Source organism: Tubulanus polymorphus, chromosome 12 (assembly GCF_964204645.1).
Source record: "Tubulanus polymorphus chromosome 12, tnTubPoly1.2, whole genome shotgun sequence".
NCBI lineage: Eukaryota > Metazoa > Nemertea > Palaeonemertea > Tubulaniformes > Tubulanidae > Tubulanus > Tubulanus polymorphus.
Window position 1 is genome coordinate 10,097,416 of NC_134036.1, and position 11,664 is coordinate 10,109,079.

The 11,664-nt window shown below is 32.7% G+C and overlaps 1 protein-coding gene across 1 annotated transcript; it reads left to right on the top strand.

Annotated features, from left to right (window-relative positions):
* Window positions 1–305: 305 nt before the first annotated feature.
* LOC141913849 (uncharacterized) lies at window positions 306–1,616 on the top strand. Its single transcript, XM_074805014.1, has one exon. It carries the CDS (start codon window positions 306–308, stop codon window positions 1,614–1,616), a length of 1,311 nt encoding a protein of 436 aa, XP_074661115.1.
* Window positions 1,617–11,664: the final 10,048 nt, after the last annotated feature.

Consider the following 11,664-nt stretch of genomic DNA (forward strand, 5'->3'; position numbering starts at 1 on the left):
TTTGCATCAGTCTTGGGCGGGTTGGCTCGTCCAGCTATTCCACTACTAAAAAATATGGCCAAGCAAGCGGTTCCTCATTTACTGAGAACTGGTTTACACGTAGCCAGCGATGTGGTAGGCGGTAAGAATATCGCGACAGCCATCAAAGATCGTGGCATCGAAACAATGGGTCGCATTATCAAACGAAGCTTAAAAAGACCATCTACCTCAAACCCAAAATCAATAAAAGGTCGTAAACGAAGTAGACGTATAACAACCGGAAAACGCGTTCGAAAAACCAAAGCATTCGCTGAAGCGTACTAATTATGTCGTTATTGGTACATAAGGATTCGCCACTGTGCGTCAAGTCCGAACTCGATTTGTTTACAGTTCCCGGAACACAGATAAATTTCAAAGAATGCCGATACGTTAGCTACGAACCCACTACGTCGATTAACGACATGGGGCCGATTGTATTCAGAGTGCCAAAAACTGAACAATATTTAGATTTAAACGTGACGTATCTAAAACTACAGTTCAAAATAGTTAACGCCGATGGAACTAATGTAGGGCCCGAAAAGTCAGTCTCAATGATCAATGGCGCCTATAGTCTATTTAGCGATGTACAAATTACGCTTAACGACCGAGTGGTTACCCACGACGGGGGGTTATACCCGTTCAAATGTGAGCTGGAAAATATGGTTAATTACAACTCGGAAACTAAAAACAACAGCTGGCTACAATGCGATCTTTATGTCGAAGACGAAGCTGGAAAAAAGTCAAATATCGATCCTACTTTACCAAACGCAAATTCCGGTTTGGTCAGAAGGAATAACTACACTAAAGGCAGTAAACTGGTTTGCGCTTATTCTCGGTTGTATAGCGATGTACTGAGAATGAATAAGATTTTCATCAACAATACAGATTTACAAATAAAACTAACTCGATCAAAGGAAAGTTTTGCTCTAGTTTCCCCTGTCGAAAACCCAGATTTCCGTATAAAGATTGAAAGCGCTCAACTATACATTCGTAAACTAGAACTGGATAGTTCTGTTTTAGTAGCGCATGCTAAAGCACTGGAAAAGAATGCAGCAAAATATTATTTTTCGAGAACTGAATTATTATCGTTAAATATTCCAAGAGGTCATAGAACAATTATCAAGGATTCCGTTTTCGTCGGTGAGATACCAAAGGCTATTGTTTTAGCTTTAGTGGACGACGACGCGTTGAGCGGCAATTACAAGAAGAATCCGTTCGATTTCAAGGATTATTCATTGAATTATATAGGGGTTACCGTTGATAATGTCCATGCACAAAACTCGCCGTTAATTATAGACTCCCAGGGCGACGGCTGCGAGGTGTATCACGGTTTATATTTAGCCCGGGGCTTATTGTATAAAAACGAAGGAATTGGGATAAAACGTGAGGATTTCAAAAAAGGCAATTTTATTTGTGGGTTTAACATGTCGCCCGAGTACGGGGATCAGCCGCACCTGTCACTAATTAAAAAGGGCTCGCTTAAAATCGAAATGCGATTTGATGAAGCTTTACCGCATAACGTGAATTTGATTGTTTACGCCGTTTTCGACGAATTACTACAAGTAACCAAAGAACGTCATATAGAAATCGATTATTAGCGATCATGTTATACACCAACAAAATTTTAGAATTTATGAAAAAAGACGAATGTCTAAATACGTCTTTCTTTGGTGTTTTTCCATGCGATCGACTACCGGATATAACGAGCTATCCGGCTGGTTTTATAGTAAACACTGATAATCACGACGAACCTGGCGAACATTGGCTAACTATATATATAAACGAATACGGCATCGGTTATTTTTTTGATTCCTTCGGGCAACAACCCGGAACTTATGATAAAATGTTAGAAAAATACTTGGATGAAAATTGTATAGAATGGAAATATAATAATAAGATGTATCAAAACGTATTATCCGATGTATGCGGTTATTACGCTATATTTGTACTATTACACCTATGTCACGGTAACGATGTACGCGATATTACTAAACTATTGTCAAACAAAACTAATGATAATGATTATTTTGTAAAAAAATTTATCGTGAAATATTTTAAGCTTCTATAATAAACTATTATGTATATGAATTTAGTCGTTTTTTAAATTCCACGAACCCACCAGAAGAGTTTTGTTTAAAACTCTTCAATATAAAAAAACACTGAAGCATAAAGCGAAGCGAGGCGTTTAAACACTGGCTCTTTCTTGGAAATTGAAGTAGTTCTGAAAAGAACTGTTTAAAGGGGGGTTTCACGTGGGCTTCGTCGTCGTCGTCGTCGTCGTCGTCATAATCATTGACGCTGCTGCTGCTTCGTCTTCTATTAGCTTTCGCTATTCGTTCACGGACGAGGCGACTATGGCGACGCATTACTCGGGCCCAATATATCGTGTTCCGACAGAACGGACACGATATAACATTTTCCGCATTTGGGAGGCTGTTGTCTATGCCAGTACAAATCAACCTTGCTGTGCAATTATTGCACAGCGGATACTACGGATACTAGCGGATTGACGCTACGGTACTGGCATAGACCGCACAGCATCCAGGCCCGCTGTCCTGAACACAGACAAATGTCACACACTAATACCGCTTCTGCATCGTCCGGGATCACCGTCCAACGAGCACCGTTGTTAGTCATTTTCGTAATGGATTTTAGAGATCTTCTGACGAGTATTTTATACGCAGTAGCTACTTTGCGTGGCAGATGTTTTGCAATGGATGAATCAAGGGTCTTTAATTACCTAATTGTCTATTCGGTTTGGTTTCTAAACCATTCCGTCACATATCGAGGGTACTGACTAGATATTTTAGACGGCAGATGCTAACAAACTGGTCAATGATTTTTGTTTCTCAATTACTTAATTGCGTAATTTTCATCCCGCATATTCCGGCACATATGGGGGTACTGACCAGCTATTTTAGATGGCAGATGCTAACAACGGGTCAATGGTATTTGTTTCTCGATTACTTAATTACGTTCTTTGATGATATATTGTATAGAAGGGGCCTAGGCAACGACGAAATGCTTGATTATTATAGAGCAAATAAAATGAGACAGATATGAAATATTATATCCAATGCAAGTTTATTATGTATTAAACATTTGAATAAGCTTTTATATAAATAATATCTAATTATTATCTGTGAAATTATACTTGGGTTATCATTATACCGTATTCAGGTGCTTTTCTAACCCCGCTTGTGTCTTTTGCGCAGTACGGGCACCTGTATTCCTGATTCGAGTGACTCGAATCGTACCAGCACGGTCTCATATTAGCCATTTCGGATATATCTTCTGTAAAATAAATGTCTTTCAATTTTTTCCATTGTTCCAATGTTAGTTTTACGCCGCATCTAGTCGGATTTACATCGGACAGCTCATCGTGTAGATCGTATTTTCGGATATCTACGTAAATACGGTGATCGTGACTAGATCTATATATTTTGATAAAGTTTGAACGACCAACGGTCATCACGCCTACGTAATCGATATCTTCTTTAACGCGCGCAATTTCGTGTTCGATATCGGCTTTACAATAATCTATATGTACCCACTCTTGGAGATCCAAAGCAATACCGTTTTTAGTGGGGTACAGTTGTTTTCTACGTTCACAGCATTCGAAAGATCGTAAATCTATACGTTTTAACCCCTGCCACGTTTTCGCACTCGCGTACACAAGCGATCCTAGATAATGAGGCTCGGGGTCATTGTTCCAGGTATTCCGTTGAACTTTCGACGGAACAGCGTTGTCATTTACGATTGAACCTATAAAACAATAAAAAATATTCTATATAGGTATGCGTCTAAAAAATAATTACCGGTTTCGAATACGGAGAAGAAGTAGAAACTTACTAAAGTCGAGTTTGTGCGAAGGACGTTTTCTTTTTCTAGATTGAGTAGATGACTTTGGTGTACTACATATTTCTAAGGTAGTTTGTCCACTAGTCGAATCCATCTGGGTGATACAGGTCGATGTTGACGGGTCAAAGTCTCTGAGCAGATTGATTAATTTATGGATTTACAACGCGTTTTTATTGTCAGGAAATGACTTGCCCGAACACGATTTACGGTTTCACATGTTATTGCGAAATATTTTTCGCCCAAACTCGTTCATGATTTCGCAATAGCCGTTAAAAGACGCCATCTTGGAATTATCTCCCACTTTCCCATCCTCCCCCTCCACACCACACACACACACACACACACACACACACACACACACACACACACACACACACACACACACACACACATACGCTCGCGCTTGCGCGCGCACGTGCACAAGAATACGTAATATTGAGCCCGGTTTTAACCGATAGCTCACTCACTCGCTTACACTCGCTCGCTAACGCACGCATAAACAAAACGTGATTTACAAAATGTCTGGCAAATTTTTCACCGTTGATAATATTTTCCGCAAAGGATCAGTTACCAGGGAACATATCGACTTTGAAGATATCGACTGGTCTACCGGATTTGCAATTTGCAAATATTGTAATACGTCAATTACATACGGTAGTTTTCAAGTAACGACCTGCTGTAGGAAACCGATTTGCGAAGATTGTTGGTTGGTAAACACTCGGTGGTTAAGCGTTCAGCATAATTTTAAATGCCCTATCGAGGATTGCGTGGCACATTTTAGGATTATAAGACACATCGCGAAAAAAGACTGCTATCGATGTCGCGGACAGGAGGATTTGTTTCATTGTTGCGGTAAAACTATATGTCGGACATGTTTAAACGACCTCAAAGCGTATGAAGGGTATAAAGAAAACTTTTGTTTTAACTGCGTAACTTTATTTTGTGGCGTAAACACGTGTTTAGTATGTTTGGAGATAACTAAACAAAAGACGGACTGTTGCGGTACTTATGTTCACGCTTCGTGTGCGAAGGAATTCGGAGTTAAATCGTGTTTAAACTGTAAATTTTAACGGTCAATAAATGTTTTTTATTTGTTTTACATTTGTTTGTTTTTTGTGGTTTCTTTGTATCACTCGAAATTGGTAATGCTGGAAAAGAAAGCGCCATCTAGGATTTACTCCTCCCCCTCCTCACACACACACACGCATAGGATCTCGTAATAGTGGCGCCATCTAGGGAATTAATCACATCAATAAATTGATTTGGAATTTACATAGTCAATGATTTGAATTTTTCCGCCAAAAAGAAAATTTGTAAAGGAAAAAAAGAAAAAAAAAATCTTAAGGAAAATATCTTAAGAAAAATATCTTGAGGAAAATAAAAATCTTAAGAAAAATATCTTGAGGAAAAAATCTTGAGAAAAAAATCTTAAGAAAAATATCTTAAGAAAAAAATCTTAAGAAAAGAATCTTAAGAAACTCCTCCCCCTCCCCCTCCTCACTCCTCCCCCTCCCCCCTCCTCATTGAGGTCCTGAAGTGACATTTCCTAACTACTGAGGTTCTGAGTTCTGTTTTGATTTCAAAAATCTATTAATACATTGATCGATGACATGAATAGGAAACGCATTAGATTTAAACAGATTTTTCAAGAAATTGATTTCTTCTGAAAAGATGGTCCAATCACTGCAAATATTGTAGGCACGAAAAAGCATGGTATTGATGAGTCCTATTTTCCATTTATACGGACACATGGCGTTGAAGTTCAACAGTAGGCCTGTGTTGGAAGCTTTCCTGTACACTCGAGATATAAAGTCACTACCGGTTTCTAACGGAATTTGTATTTCGGTATCGAGAAAAGGTAATAGATTAGGACCTAGTTCAAAAGTGAATTTAAGGTTAGAATGGAGGCGATTCAATTCTTCAAAAAATAGTCTATAACTGGATACATTTCGAAATATGCCGAAAATATCGTCCACGGATCTCAGGTATAATGTCGGTTTGTAATTAGTTTTGGAGAGGAGCAAGTTTTCAAAATGGGCAAGACAAAAGTTCGCTAAGGTTGGGCCTAAGGGGCTGCCCATGGTGACCCCATCAACTTGCTTAAAAATACGATCATTGTACATAAACAAACCCGAAGTTGCGATTTTAAGTAATTCTTTGAATGTAGCCTGATCATATGTAGGTTTAGAGTCGGAAGCATATATATAATCGGAAACTATATCAATGGTTTCTTTCAATGGAACATTAGTGAAAAGTGACTCTACATCAAAACTTATTAGAATATCAGAAGGTTTAAAAACGAATTGTTTCAGTTTTTTAAGGAACTCCCAAGTGCTATTTAACATGAATTTAGACGGTATATGTGGTTTAATGATTTTATCGAGATATTTGGCCAGGTTATATTCAGCAGTGTCGATCATTGATACAACGGGTCGAAATGGAAAGTTATCTTTATGCACTTTGCACAAACCATATAATTTACCAGGTTGGCTACCGCTTGGGTAGATAGAATCAAATATTTCTGAACTTACATAGTGTTTCACATGTTTTCTCAGAAATCCGCAGATTTTGGTTTCATTAGATATGACAGGGTGATTCTTTCTCACATTTTTGATTTCAGTAAATTTACTTTTATCAAATACAATTTTATCTAATTTATCGAAATATTCCTTAGAGTCCAAAATAACAATGCCGTTGCCTTTGTCAAATGAGCAGATCTTAATGTCCTTGTTTTTTCGAAGTTTTTCAATCGTACGGTAGAAACGTCGGTTCCAGGTCGAGCCACATACTGATTTAGCGCTGTTGATAAATGAGATGGTCGCATGTCTAATACTTTCAAGGAAAGAGTTATTCACATTCGGTTCGCCGCCAGATATAGTCCTATTTTTGTGGTAAACAGTTTTTTCAATACGTGATTTAAGGTCGATTTCGTTGATATTTTTCGGAAGAATGTGATGCTTTAAGCCGTAACGTAGTATCTCAGTTTCTTCTAGGGATAGTTGATAATTTGATCTATTGATTAAGCAATCCGGTGCTGGGTGACGCTGATCTTTCCACAAGTTTAAAAGCTTGCGTTCATGACGTTGCTGTGTTTCCGAAGTTAGTTTCCTGCCTTTCTGGTTAAGTCTAGTGAGCCACTAGTTTAGTTTAGCACTTGTAATTTTGTAACTTATGTTGTATATAAACCTGTAGTTTAATCATTTGATTCACTTGTATTTCACCTGATGAGGGGATATGATCCCGAAAACGTTCGTGTTAATGAACTGTATTTACTCATTAGAAAATGAGGTTTTTAATGTTATCGCTTCTATGGTTATTAGAAAAGAAATATATTATAAAAGAAAGAAATTAAATTCTAATGAAAATGATTTTTCAGATGAACCACCAAAAACAAATACTATTAAAAAGATTCATCAATCAGCCGCAGCTTTCGGGTTATATATTAAATCTGATTATCCAGAACTAATTGAAAGTGAATATTATAATTATAGAAATGAAAATGTTATCAATCATTTTTGTGACTTATTAATTGAATATGAAATAAGATTTAGTAAATTATTGAACACAAATAAAGAAATAATTATGACAGAAGAAGATAAAGAAGAATTTGTGTTTTCAGGTAAATGTTATTATTGTGAAAAGATATTTAATTATAAAGATAAAAAAGTAAGAGACCATGATCATTTGAATGGAAAGTTTAGAGGCGCAGCGCATGAGAATTGTAATTTACAAGCCAAAAAAGTAAATTTTGTTCCAGTTATATTTCACAATTTATCGGGGTATGACGCACATTTATTCATCAAACAGTTATGCCATAAAATAGAAGAAATTAATAATGAAATAGAAAGATTAAATTCAAATTGGTCAAAACATAAAATACCAACTTATAAATTTAGAATGTTAGCTAAAACATCTGAGAATTATATATCTTTCCAATTTGGGTGTCTAAGATTTATAGATTCATATAGATTTTTAAATAGTTCATTAGATAACTTATCAAAATCATTAGTTGATGATGAATTAAAGATATTAAAAGAATATTAGAATAATGATGATTTTCAATTAATGAGATATAAAGGAGCAATTCCATATTCTTTCTATAAAAATCATAATGATTTTAAAATAACTGAATTATTGAAAGAACAATTCTATGATGAATTAAAAAACGAATATGTTAAAGATGAAGTATATAATAGAACATTGAATATTTGGAATCATTTCAAAATAGAAAATCATGGGCAATTAATAGATTTATATTTAAAATCAGATGTATTATTATTAACCGATATATTCGAAAGGTTTAGAGATGTAAACCTAAAATATTTCAATATTGATCCATGTCATTGTTATTCATCACCAGGTTTAACATGGGATTGTGGATTAAAATTTACAGATATAAAAATGGATTTGTTAACAAATATAGATCAATTATTATTATTTGAAAAATCTATAAGAGGAGGTGTTTCAGGTGTATTAGGTGATAGATATTTCAATGTAAATGATAACCCTGGATATAAGTTAATATAGATGCAAATAATTTGTATGGTTGGGCAATGATGGAACCACAACCTTATGGAGTATTTGAATTAACTGAAGTTTTACAGAATGAAAATAATGATAAATTTGATTGGAAGAAAAGAATCCTAGATATTGCAGATGATTCAGATACTGGTTACTTCTTTGTTGTAGATTTAGTATATCCTGAACATATTAAATTTAAATCTAGAAATCTAGCTTACTGCCCCGAACATAAAACTGTAACTCATGAAGAATTATCAAGTTATCAAAAAAGAATTAAACCTGAAAATCATATTCATACAGAAAAGTTAATGGTAACTCAAGAAGAGAAATATAATTATGTAGTACATTATAGAATGTTGAAGTTTTATCTAAATCAAGGAATGGTTCTAAAAAAAGTACATAGATATATTTCATTCAATCAATCTAAGTGGTTAGAAAAATATATAGATTTTAACACCAAACAGAGAACTAAAGCTAAAACTGATTTCGAAAAAGATTTCTTCAAGTTAATGAATAATGCATTCTATGGTAAGACATGTGAAAATATTAGAAATAGAAATGATATTGAGTAAGTTAGTAATGGTAAAAGAATTAGACATTTACAATCATATCCTAAGTTTTTAGGTAACAGAATATTTGATGAAAATTTAGCCGCAGTTAAGATGAGAAGAACTTCTATGAAATTTAATAAACCAATCTATGTTGGCGCTTCAGTTTTAGAATTATCAAAATTACTAATGTATGAATTCTATTATAATGTATTACAACCACTTTTTGGAGAAAAACATATAGAAATATTATATTTTGATACAGATTCTTACATATTAAAGATAAAAACTGATAACATAACTGATGATTTAAAAACATTAAAACATCATTTTGATTTTAGTAATTATCCTAAAGCTCATGAATTGTTTAGCAATGATAATAAAAACGTTCCCGGTAAATTCAAAGATGAATTAGGTGGCGAAGAAATGATAGAGTTCATAGGTATTAGATCTAAAATGTATTCATATAAAACTAAAGAACATGAAGCTAAAAAGTTAAAAGGAATAACCAAAAATGTAGTAGAAAAGAATATTCATTTCAAAGATTACATCAATTGTATATTCAATGAAGAAGTTAGAAAACATAAGATGAGATGTTTAAGAAGTGAAGATCATGAAATGTTTATTGAAGAAATTGAAAAGGTTAGTCTAAACCCATTTGATGATAAAAGATATATTTTCGATGATGGAATTCATACCGTTGCTTATGGTTGTAATTTAGATGAATACTTAAAATTTAAAAGAGAAGAAACAAAAGAGAACGAGATACTGAAAAGAATTCTAACGTGTTAATCAAATTTTAATAAAAATATGTTATTAAAATGGAGAGTAAACAAGCACACAGTGAGAACAACAAATTATTTCTAGATAGAATTAAAGATACTACAAATGTAAAATCTGTAGATTATAAATTCAAAAAGTTAACAGAATTAATAATCCATAAGAAATATCTAATTACAAATATTGTTACAGTTACTAATAACTATGGAGATAAATTAGTTATACACTTAGAATATGAAGGATTAAAAGGAAATACATATAAATTCAGAACATATTTACCTGATAGATTTCATAGATTATCAAGTGAAGATTTAGAAGAATTATGTTCTGGAGATTTCTATTTCGTATACAAAGGTAAAAATGAAAAAGGGCACCATGAAATAGATTTCGAATGAGAAAATATGTAAAATAAATGGCGGAATTAAAAGAATACAGAATATTTGTTGATTCTAGAAGGCTTACAAATTATAAATCACATAATTTACTAGTACAATTAGATAGAGAATTCAAGAATTGTGTAGATTTAAAATTAGTTAATATAAGTTTATGTAATTCTTTTTACAATGTATCGGATAAAACTTTTGAACACAGAGGGTTTATGATTTATATGAGAAATAAAGATAAATGGTTTCATATATTTTTAAAACCAGGATTATATAATTTAAAATCATTAGCGCAGGAAATTAATAGAACCGCTCGGTTGAAAATCGGGGGCACTTCTGTATTTGAAATCAAATTTAATAAAATTGATAGTACTAATAAAATTAGAATAAAGATATCTAATGAACAACATAAATTTATGGTAAACAAACCACTAGCTAAAATGTTAGGAATTAAACCGCTTACAGTTACTGGAAACGCAGAAGGCAGCTCAAATATAATACCTTTTACACACTTTTATATTTATTGCAATTTAATCGATCCTACAAAAACATTCGAAGCAACTAAAGAAACAATTTGTAGTTCTAGTATACTAAATATTTTACCGCTAAAAAATGTTAAACAATTTGGAACTCAAATAAATTATAATTTAACAGAATGTGATTTTAAACCTTGCATTCCTAAATTTAATAATTTTAAATTAGAAATAAGAAATCATAATGGATACTTAATTGATTTAAATAATTTCCCTGTAATTTATTAATTAGTTATAAGATGTAGAGAGTAATCTTTTTCAACTAATATATGAACAAGTTTTAAAATAATAAAGGTTATTTATTATTACTGAGGTTTCAATATAAATTTAAAAAAGAAATATAATTTAAAACATTTTCAAATGATATATATTAAATACGTATTAGATACGTATTAGATACGTATTAGATATGTATTAGATACCTTAATACTTAAAACCCTTTTTTAAAAAAATTATTATTCATATAATTTTCAACCAATTTATTTTTATTTTTTTCAACTAATATATGAATAAGTTTTAAAATGATAAAGGTTATTTATTATTACTGAGGTTTCAATATAAATTTAAAAAAGAAATATAATTTAAAACATTTTCAAATAATACGTATTAGATACGTATTAGATACGTATTAGATACGTATTAGATATGTATTAAATACCTTAATACTTAAAACCCCCTTTTTTATTTACTATTATTTTATACAATTTTCAACTAATATTATTATTTGAGTTAAATATAATTACTTTCTAAATCACTTTCATCATCACTCTCCAATTCACTATCAGGCCCTAACAATTTATTCAAATGCTCTACCGAATCTACATCAATAATTGGTTTATTGATATACTTATTAGTCATCTCATTTATATCATCAATAGTTGTTTCATTGTTAAACTTATTCATCCAATCAAATTTATCATTATTTTCTACTTTATGTTTCATAGAATCTTTATTATCAATATGGCTATCTGTAACTATATCACCATGTGGGTGCCGTATGGCACCATTTTCATTATTATC

What these genes read in the sequence shown, in the direction of transcription:
- LOC141913849 (XM_074805014.1), top strand. Translation starts at nt 306, where the DNA reads ATGTCGTTATTGGTACATAAGGATTCGCCACTGTGCGTCAAGTCCGAA.